At 50.0% G+C, this 24568-nt stretch overlaps 8 protein-coding genes across 9 annotated transcripts; 6 read left to right on the plus strand and 2 right to left on the minus strand.

Annotated features, from left to right (window-relative positions):
• Positions 1–1100: 1100 nt before the first annotated feature.
• On the plus strand, positions 1101–5613 carry J3458_018737 (uncharacterized protein). The gene is made up of 3 exons (XM_007812853.2): positions 1101–1738; positions 1814–4037; positions 4096–5613. The coding sequence occupies exons 1-3, from the start codon at positions 1274–1276 to the stop codon at positions 5181–5183; spliced, it is 3777 nt and encodes a 1258-aa protein (XP_007811044.1). The 5' UTR covers positions 1101–1273; the 3' UTR covers positions 5184–5613.
• Positions 4124–9118, minus strand: UTP22_4 (U3 snoRNP protein). 2 transcript variants are annotated; one of them, XM_007812852.2, is made up of 2 exons: positions 8747–9118; positions 4124–8688 (listed from the first exon to the last, which is right to left on the minus strand). In XM_007812852.2, the coding sequence occupies exons 1-2, from the start codon at positions 8990–8992 to the stop codon at positions 5587–5589; spliced, it is 3348 nt and encodes a 1115-aa protein (XP_007811043.2). In that variant the 5' UTR covers positions 8993–9118; the 3' UTR covers positions 4124–5586. The 2 variants fall into 2 exon arrangements, with proteins under 2 accessions (XP_007811043.2, XP_065973576.1); XM_066121221.1 differs by having other exon boundaries at positions 4124–9104.
• Positions 9119–10298: 1180 nt separating this feature from the next.
• J3458_018739 (uncharacterized protein) lies at positions 10299–12687 on the plus strand. Its single transcript, XM_007812851.2, has 3 exons — positions 10299–10693; positions 10766–12133; positions 12209–12687. The coding sequence occupies exons 1-3, from the start codon at positions 10634–10636 to the stop codon at positions 12338–12340; spliced, it is 1560 nt and encodes a 519-aa protein (XP_007811042.1). The 5' UTR covers positions 10299–10633; the 3' UTR covers positions 12341–12687.
• Positions 12688–12870: 183 nt separating this feature from the next.
• On the plus strand, positions 12871–14428 carry J3458_018740 (uncharacterized protein; the record flags this gene model as incomplete). Its single annotated transcript, XM_007812850.1, has 2 exons — positions 12871–13130; positions 13261–14428. The coding sequence occupies 2 exons, from the start codon at positions 12871–12873 to the stop codon at positions 14426–14428; spliced, it is 1428 nt and encodes a 475-aa protein (XP_007811041.1).
• Positions 14429–14714: 286 nt separating this feature from the next.
• Positions 14715–15616, plus strand: J3458_018741 (uncharacterized protein; the record flags this gene model as incomplete). Its single annotated transcript, XM_066121222.1, has 2 exons — positions 14715–14960; positions 15032–15616. 2 exons carry the CDS (start codon positions 14715–14717, stop codon positions 15614–15616), a joined length of 831 nt encoding a protein of 276 aa, XP_065973577.1.
• A 2005-nt stretch (positions 15617–17621) lies between these two features.
• J3458_018742 (uncharacterized protein) lies at positions 17622–18552 on the plus strand (the record flags this gene model as incomplete). The annotated part of the gene is made up of 3 exons (XM_007812849.1): positions 17622–17688; positions 17803–18347; positions 18436–18552. The coding sequence occupies 3 exons, from the start codon at positions 17622–17624 to the stop codon at positions 18550–18552; spliced, it is 729 nt and encodes a 242-aa protein (XP_007811040.1).
• A 542-nt stretch (positions 18553–19094) lies between these two features.
• J3458_018743 (uncharacterized protein) lies at positions 19095–22097 on the plus strand. The gene is made up of 3 exons (XM_066121223.1): positions 19095–19520; positions 19599–19682; positions 19853–22097. The coding sequence occupies exons 1-3, from the start codon at positions 19500–19502 to the stop codon at positions 21344–21346; spliced, it is 1599 nt and encodes a 532-aa protein (XP_065973578.1). The 5' UTR covers positions 19095–19499; the 3' UTR covers positions 21347–22097.
• Positions 22098–22624: 527 nt separating this feature from the next.
• VPS74_2 (Vacuolar protein sorting-associated protein 74) lies at positions 22625–24073 on the minus strand (the record flags this gene model as incomplete). Its single annotated transcript, XM_007812847.1, has 4 exons — positions 22625–22714; positions 22839–23290; positions 23386–23632; positions 23807–24073. The coding sequence occupies 4 exons, from the start codon at positions 24071–24073 to the stop codon at positions 22625–22627; spliced, it is 1056 nt and encodes a 351-aa protein (XP_007811038.1).
• Between the last annotated feature and the right edge of the window lie 495 nt (positions 24074–24568).

Here is a 24568-nt window from a genome sequence, read left to right on the forward strand (position 1 = left end):
GAGGTTACTCTTATAATATTATAATTCTCTTACTTATTTATTATATACTTTATATAATAACTTAAATTAAAAATAAAGGCTTTATATTAAGAAAATCCTATATAAGTATAATAAGCGTAAGCTTTTATAAGAGATAAAAACGAATTATTAATTATTATAAAAAGAAGATTATTCTAGTAAAGAGAAGAAGTAAATAAAGCTTTAAACTATTATTTTAAGATACAATTAATTAATATAATAGTATATAATAATAAAAGAAAAAAAACGTATAACACTTAATTAGCTTATTTTAATAGCTTTAAGAATAAGACTAATAAAGAAGAGGTATAATATTATAAATAATACTATATAAGAGATAAAATAGAACTATACTAGCTAAAATAGGTATAACTTATAGGTATAAGAAGAAGATAAGAGCATGTAATTAGCTACGTAACCTAAAAGATAATTAAAGAGGTTAATATTTAAATGCATTAATTAAAGAGAATTAAACTAATTAAACCTTAAGTTAATTAATTAAAGTTTAAAGAAATTAAAAATTAAGCTAATTAATTTAAAACTATAATAGAGAAATAAACGGGTACTTAAGAAGAAGGTATTCCGCTATAATTAAGTAATTTAATTCTCTATTAATTAATTTAAGTAATAGTCTTACTATTAAGAGTTATACTCTTAACGGTCTTATTATAATATTACTTAAAAGCTACTCTATAGCATTTAACCTAACTTACTTCCTAAGAAACAGACCTACTATGCCTTAAAACCTAAGCCACCGTTACACCCGCCTTAGTGGGTGGCTCGCCTTGCTGTCTAGCACCACCTTTAGGTGGTGAGTGAAACGAGACGCCTAAAATAGTGGGGCGGGCACGAGTAGGTGTTCGACCTCGATTGATTAGGTTCAAGTGCCTTGGGAACAATAATTCACCCACGAGTGGCTCGAGGGACGAGCTTTCATGTTCAATGCCGTGCAGACGTGGAGCCGTGGACACTCAAGATCGACTCCACTCTCGCTCTCGCTCTCTTGGCCTACCGGGTAGCCCGTGCCCTCGACTTGGTTGCCTGGCACTACTAAGTTAGTCCTTGTATCTCAACACCAGCACAAAAAAGTTGGTCACACGCCTGGAAGCTTTGCTGCCGCATCATCAGCTCGTGCTTCCATCACGTCTCACCTGCACCCACGACGCGCTGCACGCTCTGCACACACCGTCCGTCACCTCATCCGTGTTTGGTTTTCGATGCTTTCCTGCTCCCCTCGTTGTTGATACGGAATGCCATGAGCGCGACTCCTCGCTTGCGGTCTGGGTTTCCAGCAACCCCAGCTACCGTTGCACGACGACAGAACCTCCAAGAGACGCCTTCCACAGTCGGCACTGTTTCATCCAATGGCAATTCTGCCAAGTCTCCCACTCTCCCTCTCGCCCCCGAAAAAAATACTGCGCGTCGAGTTGCGACCGACCCTGTTATTCCTCTAACCTTCCTCGATGCTCCCCAGCAGCGTCTATATGCCCTCGCTGTATACGTGCTTCTGTGGGCCTGGAAGCTCTATGACTGGCTTCAGGTCGTAGAAGACGGCGACTCATCTTGGTGGTTGTTTATCAAGTGGATTTTTATTGACTTTGCTTTCCTCTTTGGGTTACCTGAGCTCAGGATACCATGGCTTGAACTTTCGCAATTTTTAGTCACTACCCTCTTTGCTGGGCACGTCGTCTTCAATTACATGTTGATGTTCAATATTCCCGTGAGTCTACTGACTTCCACACCAAGTTGGATTCATACACCCACCTCATGCACATCCAACTAACCTTCAGCACAGCTACCATGGCAGTCCTGGCTCCTCGGTTTTGCCAAGGTCTTGTACGATCGCGAAATCTCCATTTCTGAGCACAACGTAAAGATCTCGAGCATTTTGAATAATCATTCGTTAATTATGGGCAAACAAATCATCAACATTCTCCCCGAAGGCTCTGCTGTGTTAAACCCGGACTTGCTACCTTATTGCTTGAACCGAAAGGACAAGATTGGCGCCTCACTACCAATCTATTTTAATGCCACCGTGCCCGCCGAGATTGAACTGATTCGCATCGATCTTGATACCAACAAGGAGGAAACAATCAAGATACCCACTCGCGAAGTCAACAAGGTTGCCAGAGCCATTCGTGATCACAATGCTGACCCGACCGCCGACGGGTTCAGCTGGCTATATGTCGTCAAGAAACCCGGTGTTTATCGGCTGGGCAAAGTCTTGGACCAGTACAAACTCGAGGTTCAGCGCGCCGCCAAGGAAACTTACGTTGTTCCCTGTCCGCAGGCCAAGATTCGGGCCTCGGAATCCTCCCAGCGATGTATTCGCGACCTGTCTGACCTATCTCTTGAAGTTATGGGCACTCCACCTCTCAAGATCAAATATAGTCGCTCTGTCAACGGCATAAACCACGATTTCCGATTCCAAAGCCTGCAGCCGGACGGCTTTGCGTCACCTCTCATTACTGGCGCGAACACGGCCACCGTCTCTGCTGCTGATGACTTTTCGTGGGCACGCCCTGCCACAGTCACAGTCGGCCTCAACGAGTCCCTCACCAACCCTGGAGAATGGGAGTATTCAGTTGACGAAGTCCACGACGCATTTGGAAATGAGGTCAAGTACGCCAAGGAGGGCGAGGACGTTGATGTCGCCAGCTCAAAGGGCCTGACTCAAAAGTTCACGGTGAAAGAGCGGCCGAAAATTCGCATGGATGGTTGTGACCTTCGAAACCCAATCAAGGTTGCGAAAGGACGAGCTGCATCCCTGCCTGTTTCTTTCAGTCTCTCTGGCTCTGTCAAAGACACATCACACGAAATTAGCTGGGAATTTTCGCCCATCGACACTCTGACTAACAGCGGGGATCATGGCAGCGAAGCTACAACATTCCGCCACTCAGCAAAGAATTCCAGAGACCGACCCTTCGTATCTGAAGCTGGACTTTACACGCTCAAGTCGGTGAGCAGTGGCTCTTGTGAAGGTGAAGTAGACGAGCCATCATCTTGTTTGCTGCTCAACCCCCTGGAGCCCCATCTATCCATTCGTTCCGAAGACATACCTGATAAGTGCGCTGGCAACTCCATTGGTCTTCGTGTTGATATTGACCTTGTGGGCACTCCTCCGTTCGATATCCACTACGATATCATCTCAGACGGCCCCCCAGAACACAAGACCTTGCGCGTCCCCGGTTTGCGTTCACAGCTTGAGCTCATCCCTAAGAAGGCCGGCCGACACAGGTATGTGTTCACGTCGATAAGTGACGCGGTGTACATTGGCCTGCCCCTATCGGGTCAAGACACAGTCCTTGAGCAGGTTGTCAAGCCAGCTGCCTCAGCCAGAATTGTCCACCCACGCGACACCATAAACGCTTGCCTAGATTCCGAAGTCGAGGTAGATGTCGCTTTTAATGGCGACGCCCCTTTCAACCTTGAGTGGGAAATTGTCCACGATGGCAAACGCAAAACAGAGCGTGCAAGTAATCTAGAAGACAACACCTTCAAGATCAAGACGCCGGTACTTTCGAAAGGCGGAGATTATATTCTCGCTCTTAGCAGTGTGCAGGACAAACGTGGGTGCCGCACCTTCCTGCAAGAACAAATCAAAATTACAGTCCGACGTCAACGACCACGCGGCGGGTTTGGCTTGATAGAGAAGAAGAGCGCTATCATGGCTGTCGAAGATACATCCTTGCAACTTCCGCTTCGACTTCAGGGCGAACCCCCTTGGACAATCAGATATCGAAATCTAAATGAATCTGGAAGTGAGCTTTTCAAGACTGCCATCGCCCCGAACGACCACCTAGTTGTCAAGTCTCGAGGTGTGTATAAAATCCTCGAGGTACATGATAGCCAGTGTCGAGGCACTGTAGATAAGGCCGCCTCTACATTCCAGGTGGACTGGTTCCCCAGACCGGAGATTTCACTGATTCAAACTGAAAGCGTCACAAGCGCCAAGGACGCATTCATTAAGCAGGATGTATGCGAGGGTGATATCGATGGATTCGAAGTCAAGCTTCAAGGTACGTGGACAAGCCTACGTACTCAATCGTTCAGCCAGCGCTTGCTAATTAAACTCAGGATCACCCCCATATCATGTGTCGTACGAACTGGAACACAGATCTTCGCAGGGCTCCTACTCTAAAAGTCCCAGGAGCTTTGACGCCGCATTATCCAAGGCGTCGATATCCATGGACACTAGCAAGGCTGGTGACTATGTGTACAAGTTTGTTGGACTAGCGGATAATCTTTATAACAGTGACAAGAAGCTGCGTCCACTTGTGGTGCAGCAGCGCGTTAACGCCAAGCCGACGGCGGTTTTCTCCAAACCTGGTCAATCCTTCAAGTACTGCATGGAGGAACAGGAACATGAAGACAAAATTCCCATCGCATTGACTGGCGTCCCTCCATTCTCCGTTGAAGTGGAAATTAAGCACCAGTCCGGATCGGCGCCGGATACTTACCGAATTTCCTCCATCAATTCTAACTCTTACTTGATGCCTATCCCACGAGAGCACTTACGCCTCGGAGCGCAGCAACTCCGCATAAGGCGCGTCCGAGATGCCAAAGGATGTCAGCAAAAGTACGATGTCAATGGACCATCGATTCAGGTGCAGCTCTTTGATGCCCCTTCCATCTATCCGCTAGAGTCCCGCGAAGACTTTTGTGTTGGTGAAAGAATCGCGTACACACTCTCAGGAACGCCGCCGTTTGATATCACATATGACTTTAATGGCCGCTGGAATGCTAAATCACAGACCACCAACTTCCGCCGTGTGGCTGAGAAACCTGGCGATTTCATCATTACCAGCATTTCGGATAAGGCCAGCGAATGCCGTGCAGCAGTCAATCTGCACAAGAAGATCCACCCTCTCCCTAGCGTCCAGATCAGTCGTGGCAAGCAATCTCGCGTCGATATTCATGAGGGCAACGAAGTGGACATTTTGTTCGAGTTCTGGGGGACACCTCCTTTTGAGTTCACGTACACAAGAAGTACCAACGCCAAAAAGGGACATAGAAGTGTTGTCTTGGATAGAAGACATGATATCTCGTACGAGCACAGCAAGGTTATCAAAGCCAGCCAAGAGGGCACGTACGAGGTGGTGGCGATCAAAGACAAGTACTGCTCGTTCTCGACGGAGCAGGTTTCTGAGAAGAAGGACGGGTGATGAGACACGACATGCCTGAAATGTCAACGAAGCAAAAGATGCTGTAATGGGTGGATTAGAGGACAATGGAAGAATTATTGTACATATGCATCTATACCACGGAAACGGCGTTAATTAATTTCTTTTTTTGAATACGGAGGGCACGGAGTCGACATCAGGTACATCAAATAGCAATCAATGTCTAAGCAAATAAACAAGATTCATATGTTTGTGGCTGAGCTGACATATAACCGTTCTCTTTGTCCCGTTAATCTTTCTTGTGCAGTTTGTATACTGATATATTTATAAATGACGCCCATGCGCTCATAGCCCCTGCGGCTGATGCTGCCCGTGATAATCGACGGTACTTGGATAAATACAACAAATTGTTGGACTTGGTAGCCTGGGACGAATTTGCGTCGAATTATTCCTCATCGTCTCCAACTTCAATTCTTTTAATCATGTCTCCGCCCGCCCTTGCTAGCTCCAGCAAAATGGCCTGTCGATTCACCTCGACCATATCAGCTGCTGCATCATCACCACCAACTACAGCTACCCTTCGGAAGTTATATGACAGTCCAACTCTGAACTTTTGTTTCTTTTCCAGCTTTGGGTTCCAAATAGCCGCCAGAACAGACTCATTTGGTCCGCCTGGGAAGAACACAAGCGTGTCGTCATAAACGCGCTGCAACTCCTGGGCCAAGACGGCGGCGGGGTGTGTTCTTATAGGTAGCGGCATCTTGCCTGTGCGCGCATCGAGGTTCTTATACATCGAGTGCTTCCTTGCGCCGGATTCGGTAGCTGCTTCGTGCAAGATGTTCTTGATGGTCTTGGTGGAGAGGTGTATCAGTACGTCGTAGTCTTGCAGCGACGTTTCGAAAAGGCTTTCGGGCTCGACGTTGGCTCCCTGGTCGCGAACGAGTTTGCAGGCAGCCTTGGCCAGGCGAGTCATTCGGAAGGCGATGAGCTTCGATGGTCCATGACGCGTGTATCCGAGTCCCGAGTGATCGCTGGAAGTAGCAACAAACATGACGGAATTGTTCATGTGAGGGTCTCGTTTCCTCCAGGAATCGAGCTCCCGGTGCATGGCCGACCGTTCTGCCGCAGAGACGGTCTCTGCGGAATCTACAATTAAGGGCTCATCCCGCCAATCCCACCTCGCCAAGAAGAAAAGAGTACGCAAGAATCCCGTCATAGGCGACGAAGGCATCATCCAGGGATACGGCTGAAGAAAGACATGCAGAACAAAAAGTTCAATGAGCTCGTCAGACAAGTGTCCGCAGAGTTTGTGACTGGCAAACCAGTGTTTGACGAGGCGAATTGACTGTGATAATGGCTGCAGACGAGTGCAAAAGGTTGCAATGGTTTGAGTATGCAGCGGCAGTGTAGCAGAATGCCACTTGAGTGTCTCGAGAGCTTTTGATGCCTCCTCACGGACAAGAGGATCGAGTACCATATTTTGGACTTGACGCTGCAGTAGCGTCTCTTCGAGATCGCAATATATTCTCAGGCGGAAAGCTGCGCCGTTGTTATATACGATATCTAAATATGCGAGATTTTCGATGCCAACGTCTCCGTTTTCGCGACCCAGATATGTGACGATTTTGTCGTTGGCCGCCGTTAATCGGCGGTCAAAATCGAGAAGAAATTCAATCTTGGCCTCCTGGATGGCAGTGAGGTTTTCCGGCCATTTGCTAGATGCCTCAAAGTACAGGTTAACGTCCATTGGTTGAATGCCATCCGTATGAAAGCCAAGCATAGGCGGCTCCGGGGACGAGTAGCGAGCAGATGGTGAGACTGGTGATAACTGGCGTATCTGCAGTGGAAGATCGTCCAAATTGCGAATGTCGCTTTCAAACGTCGTAAATGCTCGCCTGGCTGAGTCGAAGGCTTCTTTGTCGAGATGAGACAAGCCAATGAGGGGGGAAAACCTGTCTCCGTAGGCAACAATATCTTCATTTGCGATATTGAAATGCCGCTTCAAAGAGTAGCTAGTTAATTCTTCGCAAATTTGTGAAGGCAGCTTGCCATTCCACTCGACGCATTCAAGGATACTCCCATCTTTGAAGCGACGCAGCTCCGCCTTTTCATCCCAAAATTGTCTGAACGCGGCAGCCTCCCTTTCTTCCTCTGCAGGTGGACCGTACTCCATTTGTCGCGCCATATGAGCGGGATCAAAAATCACCCCAACAAGAAGCTTTGTAGCCAGTTCCGCAGGCTGGTCAGAAAGTGACCATGGCTTCACTGATGGTAGCTGAATATGTACGAGTTGGGCACGGTTTCCGAGGGCTTTTTTGAGCACTTGGTGCATCTCTGATCCGAGTTTCCAGGCAATGCTGCTGCGATCAGGGGAGTCTGCGTACTTGGAAATATGAGAGCTGTTGATCTCAAATAGCGCGTCGAAAACCTGCAGTGTAATGTCCGTTTTTACGATGAATGTGGGCTCGAATTTTTCAGCACCGTCATCGGATAACAAGTCTGAAGTGGACTTGGCATATAGCTGTAGAAGACTAGCGGACGATGATGTCATCTTGGACAAAATGTTTAGCTCTCGTACGGGATCGAACATGACAGGACCTGTTTCTCTAATTAATTTGGCATCGACTTTAGCCATGTTGAAGGCAAACGGCTTCTTATTAAAGTCTGTTGTCGACAGAAATTGAATACCGGCCTTGAACAGTTCGGTACTACTCAGGGAGCCCGAAAGAGCCGGCTGCCCGTTTCTTCCGCCCATCTGCAACAGGAGGGCTATCAAAACAGCCCATTCAAAATGACCGAAGCCGCCTTGAGAAATAGCGCCGCCAAAACCTCGTTGTTGGAGCCATATCCTACCCAAGATGCACGCGTCTGGAAAGGCCGGGCATTCGTTCTTTGCGAAAGTCAGTACTCTAAGGTACTGTATGAAGGTCCTCTCGGCGTTGAGAGTCGAGTTATAAAATGGCGAAGATGTGTTATTCCCCTTCCTTTTCTTCTCTTCCTTCTCCTGCGTCTCTCCCAGCCGCGTACAATTCGCCGACGGTGTAAGTTTTGACCAAGGAAAAAGGTTGTCGGGAGCGCATGGGATTAGCCGGATGCAATAGCCGTGCTTCTTGCTATCCTTCTTGCTAGACTTGAATATCGTCTTCTCGGTTCCGTCCGTCGTATCTTCATCGGTCGACGGCTTGAGAACCAACACTGGGAGAAGAGGGTTTTCATGTAGGTATTCGAAGCTCAACGTCATGGAATCACCCATCTCATGGCGAACATGTGCGGCGATGTAGGCAATGAAGTAGGCTCTCCGATAGAAATATCGCATGCTAAGATAATCTTTGTCTTGGAACAATGAAACAGGCATTTCGACAACCATATCAACACCCAGGGCGGATTGGGTCTTGACCATGGTCCTAGAGACGTAGCTGCCGACGACGTTGCACTGAGAGGGTTTTGCGTATGAAAGTTTGTAAGGGGAGTCCTTTCGTGGCTTGGGATCTGGGTAGGGCACGGTAATTCGATGCTGCCTTTCGAACTTTACTGTCGCCTCGGCAATCTTGTGCATTGAGTTGATTAGCGTCTAAGCCAGCAAAATTGCAGGAGGTGAGGCTCACAGGAAGAGGTGCATGCGGTTCGATGGAATCCACAATGGTTTTCAGCCGAAAGAGTGTTCCGTCCACATCTTTCAGCGTTTTGCTGTAATCAAGCTTGGCCTTCCTGAGCAGCTCATCGGTTTGAAGGACAAAGGTGCTGGCGGACGATACTAGAACAGCGTTGCGAGACTCGAAATCGATGAGGCCGTCATGCCGGAGGCTAGATCCGCCACGGTCAATCTTTCGACGTTTGACCCCCGACTCCATGGCTTCAAGCGGGCTGTTGGGCTTCTACGCGATGAGATGTGTATGAGATTTCGTCGGCGTTGGTTTGAGAAAAGTGATTTGCGGCAGCTCGCTGTAGATTCGAGCAACTCGATGGCGCGCCTTGGCTGGGCCAATGGGTGGCATGAAATTTTTCTAATTTTCTTTTTTTTTTATTTGAAGCTTGGTTGCGCTAGCTGCGGGGCGATAAGCTGATAAGCAGCTGTTGCTGCGGGCTGGCGCCATTTACTCAAGTACTTGGGCACCCGGGCTTCCAGCAGGACAGAGTCTTGGTACGGGGTCCGGAGTACATCACGGACACAAGTGGTCACCCGTAAAGCCACAGAAGAGTGATGAGTCTGGTTCAATATTGCTTTTCCATAGAACGATGGGTTATAGTCAAGAGCCCGGGTACGGAGCAGCGAGCAAATCAATAAGCAACAATCGACTTTGGAACAATAAATAAACTTTAGCATGGTAGGCACAAGCTCGGCCATCTCATTGCGCGCCTGAGTTTTTTGGGCATGTAGATTAATAGAGAGAGAGCACTTGTCTAGATCTGCACCGTCAAGAGCCGATAACCGGCGCGAAGCAAGTATTATTCCCGACAATTACCTTGTGTACTATGTAGGTAGGAAGGTAGTTCATCGTCGCTGGAGTGGTCGGCCGCCGCCGGAAGACGGTTTACCCTGACGTTTTCCGTACTCCGGAGAATAATTACGGACGACTCATGGCAGCCAAGGCCAAAATGGCGGCATCGGATCCGATGGGACAAGCCAAGCGATTTCTACGTTTCGACGGCGTGAGAATGGAGCACTCGGCCCAGTATTTCGCCAAATAAGTGAACGTACTAACCAGAATGGACCAAAGGCAGAGTTCGTGAGATTGAGCGTCGACAACTCATGGAAAGCCTTCAGCATCTCAAGGGGACACAACGTTTCGGAGGAGGAATTACCACCAGACAGTAGAAGCATGTCGGTAAGGTTGTGGGTTGGGCCAAATTCGGCTTGCCTTCGGAACCGATGCTTGTCTCCTTCCAAAAGCTTCATGTTCTCTCATACCCATCCGGACCCGCCCCCACAGCTCTCGATGGCCAACCTGCACCTGCCGCCGCCATGGGCCATTGGCGGCTGCGCGGAACGGAAACCGCTTACCAGGTTCCGAAAGGGAGAGCTCTTTGCCGACGCTGCACCCGAAGGGAAGAGTCGGCTCGGCCACTAGCGGCACAGTTCCCATCATTCGCGTGTTGCCGCCTCCAATTGATTCCTGCGGACCCTCGCGGCTCGAGAGCTTCATAAGCTGTTAACAAGACGCATCTGCGCACCCGCCCATCCCACACTCCGTTTTCCCGAGACCAGTTGCCGGTTTCCTCTGTGCTTGGCCTTCTCCTCTGTTGCCGCCAGCTTTTGTTTCCGGTGTACCTTCTGTAATTCATCCATCGCTGCCATCTTTTATCCTTAGTCCATCTTTCCAAGGGAGCTGAAGTCGGTTGGCGGTGCGAGGCTCAAGTTTAGAAGCAGCACCCAAATTCCCCCATTGGCCAATCTTTCAAAATCGAGCTCTATAGGCCATCATCGCATCCGTGTGACGCTTGCTGTTGCATAGTATAAACGTCTCCAGCTTCAACGTATAAATAATCTCACAATGCCGTCCGCTGCTCTTCGCATGGCGACTCTCCGGGCCTTCGCTCGCCATGGCTGCAACGTACGTATTGCCTAGGCTCATTCACCGCTGCGGCGTCCTTGACTCCCTTGGGCTAACACAAACCGCCATCAGCCTTCTCCGGCCCTGACCAGGTCATTCTCCGTATCTCTACGCCGGGCCGAGATCAACAAGGTCTTCCCCTCTGCTTCAGCAGCCTTGAAGGATATGAAGCCGAACTCAACCCTGCTCTGTGGTGGATTTGGGCTTTGTGGTGTCCCCGATACCCTCATTGACGAGGTTCTCGAAAAGCCTGAAATCACTGGTCTCACAGCTGTTTCCAACAATGCCGGTACAGACAACTCCGGCCTCGGCAAGCTCCTCAAGACCAAGCAGGTCAAGAAGATGGTTGCTAGCTACATTGGGGAGAACAAGACGTTCGAAACCATGTACCTGACCGGCGAGGTTGAGCTGGAGCTCACTCCCCAGGGAACCTTGGCTGAGCGCTGCGCTGCTGGTGGCAAGGGCATTCCCGCCTTCTACACCCCTGCTGCTTTCGGAACCGTGGTTCAAACCGGCGACTTGCCGTTGAAAAACAAGGCCGACGGCACCCCAGATGAATACTCGTATCCCAAGGACGTCAAGGTGTTCAATGGCAAGTCGTATTTGCTAGAGCATGCCATTGATGGCGACTATGCCTTTGTCAAGGCCTACAAGGCAGACAAGCTCGGCAACTGCCAGTTCCGTCTTGCTGCTCACAACTTCAATGGCGCCATGGGCCGAAATGCCAAAATGACCATTGTCGAAGCCGAGCATATTGTTGAGCCTGGTGAGATCCCCCCCGAGGCCGTCCACCTGCCTGGCATCTACGTGAAGCGCGTTATTCAGAGTACTAGTGAGAAGAATATTGAAAAGTTCACTTTTGCCAAGGATGAAAGCGACGCCGATGCCAAGGCAGCGTTGGGAACCGGTGACACCGCCGCCAAACGTGAGCGCATTGTCAAGCGAGCAGCCAAGGAGTTCAAGAACGGCATGTACGCTAATTTGGGCATCGGCATGCCTATGCTAGCGCCGGGTTTCGTTGGTCCTGAGGTTGAAGTCCAACTTCAGTCTGAGAATGGTATCCTTGGCTTGGGTCCTTATCCCAAGAAGGGTGACGAGGATGCCGACTTGATCAATGCTGGCAAGGAGACGGTAACCCTCAACCGTGGTGCAGCTGTCTTCGGCAGCGAGGAAAGCTTTGGCATGATTCGCAGCGGAAGAATCAACCTCACTATTTTGGGAGCTATGCAAGTAAGCGGAACAGGTGACCTTGCCAACTGGATGCTGCCCGGCAAGGTCAAAGGGTTTGGCGGTGCCATGGATCTCGTCAGCAACCCCTCCAAGACCAAGGTAGTTGTGACAATGGAGCACACCGACAAGAAGGGCAACCCCAAGATAGTCAAGCAATGTGCATTCCCCTTGACTGGACGTGCATGCGTGTCACGAATCATTACTGAACTGGTGAGTCCTTTGAGTCCTGTTGACCGAGACAAGGTGCCGAAAAGCCGAGAGTGAAGCTAACAATTTGGTTTCCAGGGAGTTTTCGACGTTGATTTTGCACATGGCCTAAATCTTATCGAGATAGCTGATGGCGTGACGGTTGAAGAGATTAAGAGCAAGACCGAGGCACCTTTTACCGTGTCCAAGGATCTTAAGCCCATGTTGTAAATTCATGCATCGACATCGACTAAGAGAAAAGAGCGAGACGAATACTTTGGACGGTGGCTAAGAGAATACTTGTTTCTAGTTCCATGTCGGGTGGAATTGATTGAGCTTGTTTGATCTGGCTTTGACACTTGCTAGCGACATAATTGGGGCGTTTGGTTGGCTGTTGGCGCATGTCTTTGCCAAACCGGGATTTAGCAAAGATAAAGACAACATGAAATAAAATTGAAAAAAATTAAAAAAAGAATAAAAAATCAAGTAACCATGCATTCAAGCAAGAATCGTTGGGGTGTTTTGTCCTTGACTCTTGAAAGGTGTGTTGGTCTCTCTCTGGTACAAGCGCGACACGGGACTTTGGGTCAGCTATTTTAGCCGAGTCAGTGCTCAGTGTTCACCATGTGGGTGGGCAGAGGCTTACCGGAACATCTACGTTTGACTTTGACAGCAATTTTTTCCTGCCCATTTGTCTTTTCTAATCTTTGGAGCTGCGAACCCCTACCGCATCATGTCGCAAGTGCCGTCACATTCCCGCCATGTTTGACAAGTCATCGGGCCAGGTCTACAGAGAATGGACGGTCCCGCGACAGAGCCTCACCGTCCATGGTGGCGACCGAGATTGGTCCCGTCGGCGACCGTATCCTTTATTCACTCCTCGAGGGACAAAAGGTCCCCGATCACTGATTGACATGGCAACTCATGTTATTGCCAACAATATTGGAGACGTGACGGAACGCCATCTAGACGCAATGCCTATCCGGCTACTTTGGCGCATCTGGCTGTTGCTCGAAGCAAGGTAAATGACCCTGGCAGCATGAATCTGGCAATGATGAGGTGTATTGTTTTTTTTTTCCTTACCTTGTTCATGGCGAGGCTGTGACGCTCTTGGCGAACTCGTTCGACAGCTAAATTCAATAAACGCCTAGGGGTGTTTGCCTGCATGCATGGAAACTGTTCTCCAAAATCTTGGTAGCAGACGATGAGGACAAGACTCTCGGAGTATATCGGTTCAGGCAACACATATGCCACCCGGCAGAAGAGCTCAAGATCTACACCCAGCCTTTGATATCCTCATCAACCGACTTCATTGCGCATCTGGTCATCAGCGGCGGCTGCCAGTTTACCACCCGTGAACTGCTTTGTCTCGCGAGTATGAAGAGTCTCGGGGTGTTGGAGCTCATCCAACCAGCTGACGAGGTGCGAGCTTCGTTCCCCGAGGTCAGCGATAGGCTCATACGTGGTTGGGCCGAGGTGGAAAATCCGTTCCCACTCCTGCGAGTATTGCGCCTCTGGAGGGACCAAGATGCTACGCAGGAGTCACTTCGCTGGGTGACGAAATTTCCATCATTGGCATTGTACGATGTCATGGCCTCTCGAGGCGACTGGCCAGATCCATCCGGTTCTGCTCTTGAGCATGGCTGGGAGATGGCCGGTTCCGCCAGCGGCACGGAAGACTCATTACTGCGATATCTGATGCTCTTTGCACCGCTTGAGCAGATTCGAAGTAGTCGCCTGAGAGATCTCGCGAGGAGAGTAGAGGCAGACTTGTCTTCTCTCTGCGGCGACTCTCGCTGTGCTGTAAAATTCGTCACAGACCGTCAAGCTCCGCCTTTATTGGACTACCTGACAGATACCGCAAAGGCTTACCTCCCTACCTGGGATATAGAAGCTTCTTTGAGAGACGTAGGGTCTTGCCACGGAATCACATTCGAGGCATGGGCCTTTTGGCTGTACGCCTTCATCGGCCAGCTGGGCGGAGACGAGGACTTGAGATCCCGTGGCGTTCAGTCCGATACTCAAGCTGTTGTCGGACCATTCATTTTGCCCTCAAAACCATTCGCCAGCTTATTTCTAGGGCACAACGGTCGTGGCGGTATCACCAACACTCCATCCTACGTCAGCCGAGGACTTTTTGCAACAAAGCGAATGACATTCACTCGGCCTCCCAACTTGCGAGGCCAAGAAGAACCCCGTTTACCACAGAAGATGTCGAGGAAGACAACAAACTTGGCGTGGGGTGAGCAAGTGGAACATTCATTGCGCAGTAAAAAGAGACAGAGACTGGATGATATTTTACAGTCGCTAAGTAAATAATACTCATGGAGTTTGGGACGCGGGTTTGACGAGGTGCGTATCTCAATCTAGCAACTTCTTCCAAGCATGGGTTGAGTTTTAGTGAACTCTAATCTCAACTTTAAGCTGTCAAAATAGAGTATTCCAAGTCGGTAGTTTGTCAGTTCTTGTGCGGAGTGCGCGGCCGTGGAAAACTAACAATGCAAGCTTGGCGCAAGCCTCCAGCGCCTGGCTTGAGCCAATTCTTCAAACCTGAATTCGTCCTGGGAAGCTATATAAAAGACGTAGCCACCCTTGCAAAAAAAATATGGTCATGTGTACCATTTTTCTTTTGTGTCTCAAAGACGCTTGGCCGTGTGCCTTATTGTCACCAATGTCAAAGTGTACGCGAATGCTTTATCCTCATTCAGTACAAGAACGCAACAAAGGACAAAGGATAAATATCATCACAGGCATAAAAATGAACTACTCGCCTAGGCCCAGGGCTCATGGTTCACATCCCAGATCAACGACGATGGATGAATCAAAGCAATGGATGGCACTTGCGAGATGTGTACGTGCAAATCTGTTATAAGAGGACTCGCTACCTGTACCAGGATTTTGTTTCTAACTACCCCGAGACAGATGCCCTCCAGAGAAGCTGGAAGAATCGAATCACCTTGTATTTCTTCTGGTATGAGGATACTTAAAATCCCTGACTTGGGATATTCCCGTCCCTTCTGTGGGAAGAAGGCACAAAATGGACTGCGCAGTCCGACTTCCAACCCTCAACCAAATTCGACTACGTCGCACTGCAAAGTCAATAAAGCCTCTCCGACTTGCTTATTTTCACGCCTTTCCAAGCCGAATGATGCTCCATCATCCATGTATCGCCAGGGTCATGTTAGGATTAGGCTTGTCGTCGCAGAGCCCTATGATCGTCTGTTTTCGCAGCTAGGGAACGACGAGCAGCCCAGTCCTACTCCGTCGGAGCAACTGTGGGAAAATGTCAATGCTAGGCGCCCATCCCGCAACGCCCCTGATACCCGGCCGCTGCAAGCACAACAGGAAGACGCTCAAATCGCGTCTGAGCAGTTCGAAGTCAACCGCCGCGCGGTTCTAGCTTCACGGGCTGGACAGGGGTTACTTGAGGGTATGAGCGGGGGCTCTATCTCGAGATGCACCCCTTTGGAAGCAGATTCATGCAGCTCTGGTGCTGGTCAAACTTGACAAGGCTCCAATCACAATGGTATACGTTTTGGCATGAGTAGACAAATTTATGGCGAGTCGCCGTTCAAGCCATCAGGTCGGTTGTGGTGAGAAGAGAGGGGACACAGGGAAGCTTAGAAGTCGTATATAAGTAGTATTGTGTTTGCGGCTCAGTTCATTTCACGCATATTGAAGAGCTACGAACAAGTTATAGTCAAGTTTTCTTTTCATTTTTTGTTTAACTACAAGGCTTGTGACCACGAATATTTGGTGCTGGCACTGTGCAACTACCAGGTACCTAGGTAGGTAGTATTGCTCCATTTCCCACGGCTAGTTAACTTGGCCCCGGCAAGGTTGTCTCTGACAAAAAAAAAAAAAAAAAAAAAAAAAAAAAAATAATGCCCATAGCGATGTGAGCCAAGGTTTGTAATTAATAGAGCGTTCAACGCAATATGGAAGGTATCAAGGCCTAAGGCTGCGGTGTGGATGAGTCAACTGAGTGTGAACAACGTCGATTGATGCTCTTGGCTATCCCATCTGTGTGTGCAGCAGATTTTGATCATGGAGCAGAATAATAATAAACGCGCAGGCAACTCGTTCGCCAGCATATGGAGCTACGCATTTGACATGGTACATGAACAAATATTAGCGACCCGAGAGCCATTCGTACGAGAAAATGACTACGCCCCCGAAACTTCTCCGGGGTTGGTTGTGCAAATGCTTGTGCCGCCGGTTGAAATTTTTATCTGAGCCACGAGCACCGAAATGCATGCAGAACAAATGGTAAGATCGACGGTTAGGATCCCATCTTTCCTCCAGTTTCCCCTCCGGTGGCATTCATTGAAGTGAGTGAAAGCCAGAGTGAATATGAAGGATTGATATTTTCTAGTAGGTTGAAGAAGAGAAGAGGAGAAAAGTCCAAAGCTGCGCGGCGCAAGATATGGATGCGAAGTGGCTCCAGGGCCGGAAGAAAGATGAGCCTGTGCCGCATTTGGCCCATTTACGGTTTGTCCACAGAAGGGGCAGGATTGGGCGCCCATTGACAACCCAGATACAAAGCATTATTTATTACCTACACAATGGCAACACGCGAGGTTTGACTGGCTATGCACCCAGGCGACTTTTTGTTAGTGCGCGGGTGCTCCCGCGAACCTCCCCTGAGTCCCGTCGGTCGCCTCGATGACCTGGCCAGAAATGAATTATTAGGGGGCCAACCACGAATACAGGACAAGGAATGCCGATCTGTGTGTGCGCGTGTGTGTCACACAAGAGCTCCAAGTCGCCAAGTGCTTGCCCAAGATCCAAAGCATGGCAACTTGCCCATGTCAGGGGTCCTCAGCGTGGCAGGCATCAAGTGGCCATAGGTTTATTGTCAACACGTCAAGCTCAATTGAAAGATGCATGCGTGTGGCATGTGTGGTCGTGTGAGCACCAAACATTGAATTCCTGGCACACAACATAGACGGATCGGACACACCGGCTTCCCACCTTGTTGTCCCGAACCTTGACTCACAGTCTCACAATCTCACCATGATTCTGCACGCCTTGACTCACCACCCCTTTGGCCCGCCTCATTGTGATGAATCTGGGAGCTTTGTCTGCCTGCCAAGAAAACCCCTGTAGCACAAATCACATCCCCCTCCATTAAAGCAAACATCTTGGGACTTGGCTCACTGGGTTATCATCCATCTTCAAAGCGGTCGTCAACAGCAACGGCAACTCCGTTTACGTTTACCATCTTGCCTCTTCTGTTTGGTCAGCCAGACAGCACTTGAGCACAACTGCCCAAAAATCAACCCCGCTACCCCGCCTCGAGCGCCCACCGAAACATTTCTACTACCTTCTTCTGCCCATTGCATTGTGCAAATCGACACGTCCCTGCCGTTTCGGCCTGATATCCTCATCGTCTTGCTTTTTATTTCCTTCAAAAGGGTCGACGGTCATTCTCTGACCTCAACCCAAGGTAAATCCCTCGCTTCTCTCATTCTGTCTTCTTCTATATCTTTATCAATTTCTACCACACAACATGGCCGGAGGCTCAGTAGCTGGTCCTCGCGGTCGCGGTGGAAAATTCAACAAACCAACCAGAGGCGGTAAGTTTTTCAAAGCACGCGAACGTCAAGTCTTTTGCCCTGCGCAGACTCAGGAGGCTTAGACTTGAACGTCTGGATCTGAACCCAGTTCTAACCCACATTTCTCCTACTTAGGTGGCAAACACTACTCTCGTTCACTACAGCCAGTCGACGCCGATGGCAACCAAGTCAGCATGTGGTCGGCCGGTGCCGCAGACGAACGTTCCGAAGATGACTCTGAGGAGGAGTCTAGTGAAGAGGAAAGCGATCATGCTGGCCCTTCAAAGGCTACAGCCGATGTCGAGAACCGCGACGACCGCAAGGCCCTGAAAAAGGCCCGTAAAGAGGCTGCCATTGCCAAGCAAAAGTCTCGTGCAGTCCAGGTGGGCGATATGCCCTCTAGCGACGACGAGAGCGACGACGGCATGCCCGCCAACCCGAACCACTCCAGGTCAGCCCGGAAACAAGCCAAGAGCAGCGATGTCGATGACATCACGGAGGGCGTCCAGAACATGAATGCCCCTGGGAACCGCAAGGAACGGGAAGCTGCCGAGGCCGCAGCAGCCAAGGAGAAGTATATGAAGTTGCAGGCAGAAGGTAAAACAGATCAAGCCAAGGCAGATCTTGCTCGTCTTAAACTCATTCGAGAGCAACGCGCAGCCGATGCTGCACGAAAACAGGTACGGAAACGCAAAAATTTTTCCGCATGACTTGGTCCGGGATATGTCGGGACCCTTTCTTACCTATGCTGACTCATTTCCGAAATAGGCTGAGAAGGAAGAGAAAGAAGAGCAAGAAAAGGCTCGAAAGGCAGAAATTGAGGCCAAAGAAGCCAAGAAGCGGGAGGCTGCCGCTGGTCCCAAAAAGGCCAGCAAGAGGAAATGAAATTTAGCCTCTCGCAATGGTTTATCTTGTAGCAGGCCTAAATACATGGACCGCGAATGGCCACTGGGCTGTGGGTCAATTATTTCACGTACGATCTCGCGAAATTGAAGCGGAAAAAAAAAATCACAATAAGCGGAATACGAAGCGCTTCACCATGTTGCTCGTATCGTTGTTTTGCATCATGTACTTATGTTGGCATGGAAATCGGTGCAGTTCGATTAGAGGCCCGTTGTGGCCTGGTATTTGGTCGATGCACATGTCTGATGGACCAGAGCCCATATGTATTCCATCAAGGACATAATTATACCTGCGTCACTGTCTTCTCTGGATTAGAGGCGTATTGTGTTTCCAAGAACGACCCAGTGCGTATGCTGGATGACATTTCCGTCATTTTTGTCACGTGCCCGGATAATTCCCAGGCGGAGAAACAGGGTTAGACCGTTATTGTAGTAAGCTGATGCTGGGGGAAAACAAGAAAAAAGGAAAAAAAAAGAAAGAAAGAAAGAAATTTTTCATTCGAGAATTAGTAAAAGATATTATTTCGCTATTATTTATCTCGCAATTCGCTATCCGGGCTGATTAGATCGAGGTGTGACAGTTCCCTCTACCATCGTGATGGATGATGCGCCTGCAAGTAGCATCCAAGTACCCCACATTTGTTTGTTGGACGAGACCTCTCGCACCAGGCCAGGGTCTCTCGGAACCTCTTCAAGTGGAGAGCAAGAAAAAAAAATCCCAGAGGCGCCAATCTGCCCACCGCCTTCACCAGTCGCCGCCGTTTACTACTTCCCATTGCTGTGGACGTGGGCAACACGTTTGAAAGGGACAAAGATATTTCCCAAAAAAGAAAAAAAATCTTTTTTTTTTTCAAACATAGCTACTTATCGTTCACAAAAGAGTGTCTCGATATCCTTGAGGGCAGGGGCAGGTCAAGAATATTGACAGCAATGGAAGCATCGTCGCTGCAGGTTCGTTTTGGAGCCCTTTGCCCCGCTGCTGTTGCCCAGCACTTTCGTGAAATCTTTCGAGCTGACCAACATGTACAGGATCGCTTACGCGATTACTCAAAGTCTTTCGATGGCCTCTTGAGTCTAATCCCAGCGAAGATATACTATGGAGAAGATACAGCCGTATGTGAACCCCCCACGCCGGCGCTTTCTACGCCGGGTCAACCTAGCGACCAACCAAAACTCGCTACTTGCTCGTGAATCCTGTCCGCCTCTTCCATGCCTTAAATATCATATTGCTTCGTCGTCTTGAGGTCTGCAGCCAGTCCATTCTCTAATCAAACACTTTGCAGGATCAATGGAAGAGAAAGAAGCAGACAAAGAAAGAAGCCGCCGCCGCCCGAAGGGGAAAGCTGGATCCGGACAGCGAGCTGAACCGAAACGCCAAGGAAGTTATGGACGAGCGAGCCAAAAGCAAACGAAAACTGAGGCAGATGGAGGAGCAAGCCGACGAGGATAACGAGGCTGAGAACGAAAATGAAAACGAGAATGAAAGCGACTCGGATGGCGGCTCGTTTGAAGCGATTGATGGCATTGAGACTGAAAAGCCTGGCGAAGGGCTGAAAAGGAAACCCGAAGAGAGCAACAAGAGGCCGAAATTGTCCAAGGACGACGAGCACAAAAGGGACACCTTGGAAACAGCGGAAGGGACGCCCAAGCTGTCCAAGAAGGATGCAAAGCGAGATGCCAAGCGAGAAAAGAGGGCCGAGAAGAAAGCCGAGAAGAAAGCCGAGAAAAAGTCATTGAAGCAGAACGCTGTCGAGACCTCCATTCAGAATGCTAATGCGACCGAGTCCACGGAACATAAGAACGAGGCGCAACCCGAAGGCCCATTGAGCAAGACCAAAGACGACGTTGTTGAAGTGGCTTCGAGATCCGAGTCCGAGCCGCAATCACCCACATTCGACACGACTGATCCGTCCAACTCATTGAACGATGCCTCGGCCGAGCAAGCCAGCACCACCACTTCTGTCTCCTCCACCATTCCTCCATCAGAAAAGCCCAAGCATATCAAGGTTCCTGCTGACACAACTGCGCTGCGAGCACGACTTGCTGCCAAAATCGAGGCGCTGAGAGCTGCCAGAAAGGCGGATGGTCCAGACGGCAAGCCTATTAGAACTCGACAGGAGCTCATCGAATCGAGACGGGCCAAGCAAGCGCAGCGAAAACAACGCAAACTGGAACTTCGGAAGCAGGCTAAGCTTGAAGAGGCAATGAAACGAGAAGAAGCTCTGGCTTCCAACTCGCCTAGTGTCATGAGTCCTGCGGTCGAGCTAGAGGAGGGTGCGGGTAGTTTTTCCTTTGGTCGGGTTGCGTTTGGAGATGGGTCGCAGATGTCGCACGATCTTAGCTATGTGCTGAGCCAGGGAAAGAAGAAGGGTCCATCTGATGCCAAGACGGCGCTGCTCAAGGTACAGAACCAAAAGAAGAGGTTGCAAGAATTGGACGCAGAAAAACAAGCCGACGTTGCCGAGAAGGAGGCTTGGTTGACGGCTCGACGCAGAGTCGAGGGTGAAAAGATCCGAGATGATGAGGCTATCCTAAAGAAGGCAGTGAAGCGTAAGGAAGCGGCCAAGAAGAAGAGCGAGAAGGCATGGACAGAGCGCACCAAGGGCGTGCAGCAGGCACAGAAAGAAAGACAAAAGAAGCGTGAAGAGAACATCAAGCAGCGCAGGGAAGAGAAGCTACTCGGCAAGGCTGGAAAAAAGAAGGGCGGCGCCAAGAAGAAGAAGGGCGGGCGACCCGGATTCGAAGGCAGCTTCGGAGTTGGTGGTCGTCGAAAGTAGGCCCAGGCGACAGATGTTTATGTCTAACACGTGGGCAGTCTTCGTCCACTTCTCTCCTGCTGCATTGTGCTCGAGTCACGTTGTTCTTGCGCGGCAAGGCGATTTGTCTTTTTTTTCCCCTTCTGTTACCGGCGTTGGCGTTGGCACATGCCGTGTCTAGGACTCATCAAAATCCAGCATTGTTGTCGGTTTACACGGTTGGAGTTGGTGAATGGGCGAGGAAGAATAACCAGCGAAGCGATCTCGAGATGAGGTACGGGATGTTGCAGCTAGTGTTTGTCAATCGTATGTTGATTGTTTCTGCATGACGAGGCGACGGCCGGGAAGTATGTTGTAGTTGTTCAGCAATCATTTTATTCCTTGACCTCGAGGATTTTTATAAATCCGTCATACATTCTATCGGTGTACTTGTTCAGTCTTATTCAAGCATCGCCAACATTCCCATGACAAGCCAGACTCCCGTAAATAGCAAACGAAAAATGACTTGATTGACTCGACTCTAGATATGTAGAACTTGAGCTCGTCTTTTCTTGGTCTTTTGCATCCATCCACTCTACATTCCCCCCTTGCCAATGGACGTATGCGTTTCCCACAAACCACACACACACATGCAACAATTGGAACAAGCACTCGAACCAAACTACCCAGGTGCTTGTACTTGGGCACTGTACTTTCTTCTGCACACGTCGTTTTCTGGTGAACCCTGCCAATGCCCCCGAATATGACTTCCCCTGCGACAAGCAAAAAAAAGTACAAAATAAAAAAGAAGGCAAATAAAAGGAGAGACGAAGATGAAACGGGTAAAATTTGGCATATAATTAAACAATCCATCGAATTTTCCTTTTTTTTCAAAAAAAGAAACAAACAAGGCTTCTTCCCTCATATTCACCTCGACCTTTTTTGAACACTTTCCATTTCAAGTTTTTGTACTTCTCTCCAATACTCTAGTCGTGCCTAGCCCATCTTGCCTGCGACAGGGTCCTTTCCAGCCTAGAGATGTCGGAGATGGACGCAGGTTGGTAACAAACCCTGCCGTGAAAGGTGAATGAATGTTCGAACTGGAGACGATGCGGTGGAGGCATTCCCCTCCCTCCCCCAAAAAATGGCGATTAGTTCTGTAGGTGAGAAGTGCAGAAGCAGTTCGATTCGAGGACGGTATCCGGTTGGCCATGGAGGAGCTGTAGGCTCAGTCGGTGTAGCAACAGGGCCGCCCGAGTTATAAAGGGCGATATTTTGCTTCACGATACATTGACGCCATGCGGGTTTGTGTTGGGTGGATTATAGGAGAGAGTCGAGGCGAGTAAAGACGCTCAGACAGGCGGCAACGACTTCCAACTGCAGCTCCTTGTCTTTGGCCTTGCTAATTTCCTGTGCACATTGTCAGTCTCTCAACGCCCCTTACTCTTAAAGGGACTCCCGTTGGATTTGAGAGTGGCGCAGTACTTCATCCTCGAGCCAACGCCCGCGTCTGGGGGGGGAAATCAACGCTTACCTCTGAAATGGCCTGTGGCAAGTTGGCACCGATGCCGTTGCTAGTAGCCTTCTTTCCAAATGGCCATTGGCTATAGTCTGCCAGCAGCTCGTCTGTCTGAGCAAAAGCTCTCTCGCGGGCCTCGTGACCAAGGGTTGACAGAGCATTCTCCAAGACATTGGCGGCATATGCGGCGCAGACCATGCACACGGTCCGGAGGTATCTGAACTCGAGGTTCTCAGGTAGGAACTGGTTGCCGCCGAGGACAACGGTTCTTTGTGTGAGCACGTTGCGGACTCTGCGGCGCAACTCTTCCTTGGCTCCGCCATCGGCAACGGGATGAGTGGCCATGTCGAATAAGAGGAAGTTGCGCTTCTCGGTTCGGAGGATGCCTTTGTCTACGAGGCCCTTGGCTAATCGTTCACGAACTTGCTTCAATTGATAGCCAATCTTCATCAGGTTCCATGTCTCGCCTTGGAACCGGCAAAAGTTAGCATTGCATGGGCGCGATGCAGTTTTCGAATCCTCAAGGCCAGGGGCAAAGGGCGTAGTGAGCCGGCGGACTTACCGCTCATCAAATCAATCCAGGAGCTAACGCTCATCTTCTCGCTCTGCTTCATCATTTTGAGAGCCTCGTCGAGCAAGACTTCTCCGGTCAATGTATCATCTATGACTTCGATATTTCGATCGGCCGGGGGAAATCGCCGTCGGGAAGGGTCCTTTTCCATGCTGATGCGACCACGGAAGGCCAGTTCGAGAACAATGCATCCTCGGAGGGCGTAGGAAATGTTGTCGTTCCAGAAGGACAGGTATCCCTTGAATGGTAGGAAGTGTCAATTGAAATGCCCTTGGCGCAGAAAAAAACAACCGGGTCATCAATGGTCGACCGAATGAACCAAGGTACGGGGGCCCGTGAGGGACAGAATTGAGCATTTGAAAATTGAGAATAGGCAGAGAGCGGCGGAGACGGGCTCGCATTTGCGTCTTACCTGCTTATCTTTGAGTCCCAAGAGCAACACCTCCTCCATCATGGTCAACTTGGGCTGTTTGCTGCGCTCGGCGCTCTCGCTGATATCTCTGGGGTCGAAAGCGATTTTGTGGCCATTTTCGCTATTCTCGTAGCTCGTCTCTGGGCCGCTGTCTCTGACGTTGTGGGAGGAATTGGTCCTAGAGGCAGCGTTGCTGCCCTCGCCTTCAGTGTTGGCTATGCCGCCTCCGCCAGCGCCACGACGCCGGGTCAGGCCAGACGACGACATTTCAGCGATGTGGGGATACGGAGAAGGAGCAGAAGAACCAAGAGAGCACGTATATGGGCGGCGCCGGGGAAATGCGCCGCTCGTGGCGAGGTCGAGCTGCTGCGGTCGGCAACGAGGGTTACGAGGCTATCAAGAGTCGCTGGGGCAGAAAACGGCGTCAGGCGTATGTACGTGCGGAAAGGGGGTGGGGCGCAGCGAAGACGAGAGACGAAGCCAGTTGCCCTGGAGGCGGGTGCTTTTTGGCGAAGGATGCGGTCCCTGGTGATGGAGCACAACTATTGGTACCTACGTGGGAAGGGCACGAGGGCACGAGAGCACGAGGGCACAGAATGAGGCAGCCGTGTTGGTGGTACAAAAAGGGGATCCGTGGACCGGTGACGATCAACGCAGTTGCGAGGTCGAGTGATCCACTCGGAGCCAAATTCGAAAGACGGAAGTTGACTGGATGCGCAAGCGCCGGGTCGGGAAAGCAAGCGCGCGGCCGTTCGTCTACTT

This window comes from Metarhizium acridum (assembly GCF_019434415.1).
Source record: "Metarhizium acridum strain ARSEF 324 chromosome Unknown scaffold_555, whole genome shotgun sequence".
Taxonomy (NCBI): domain Eukaryota; kingdom Fungi; phylum Ascomycota; class Sordariomycetes; order Hypocreales; family Clavicipitaceae; genus Metarhizium; species Metarhizium acridum.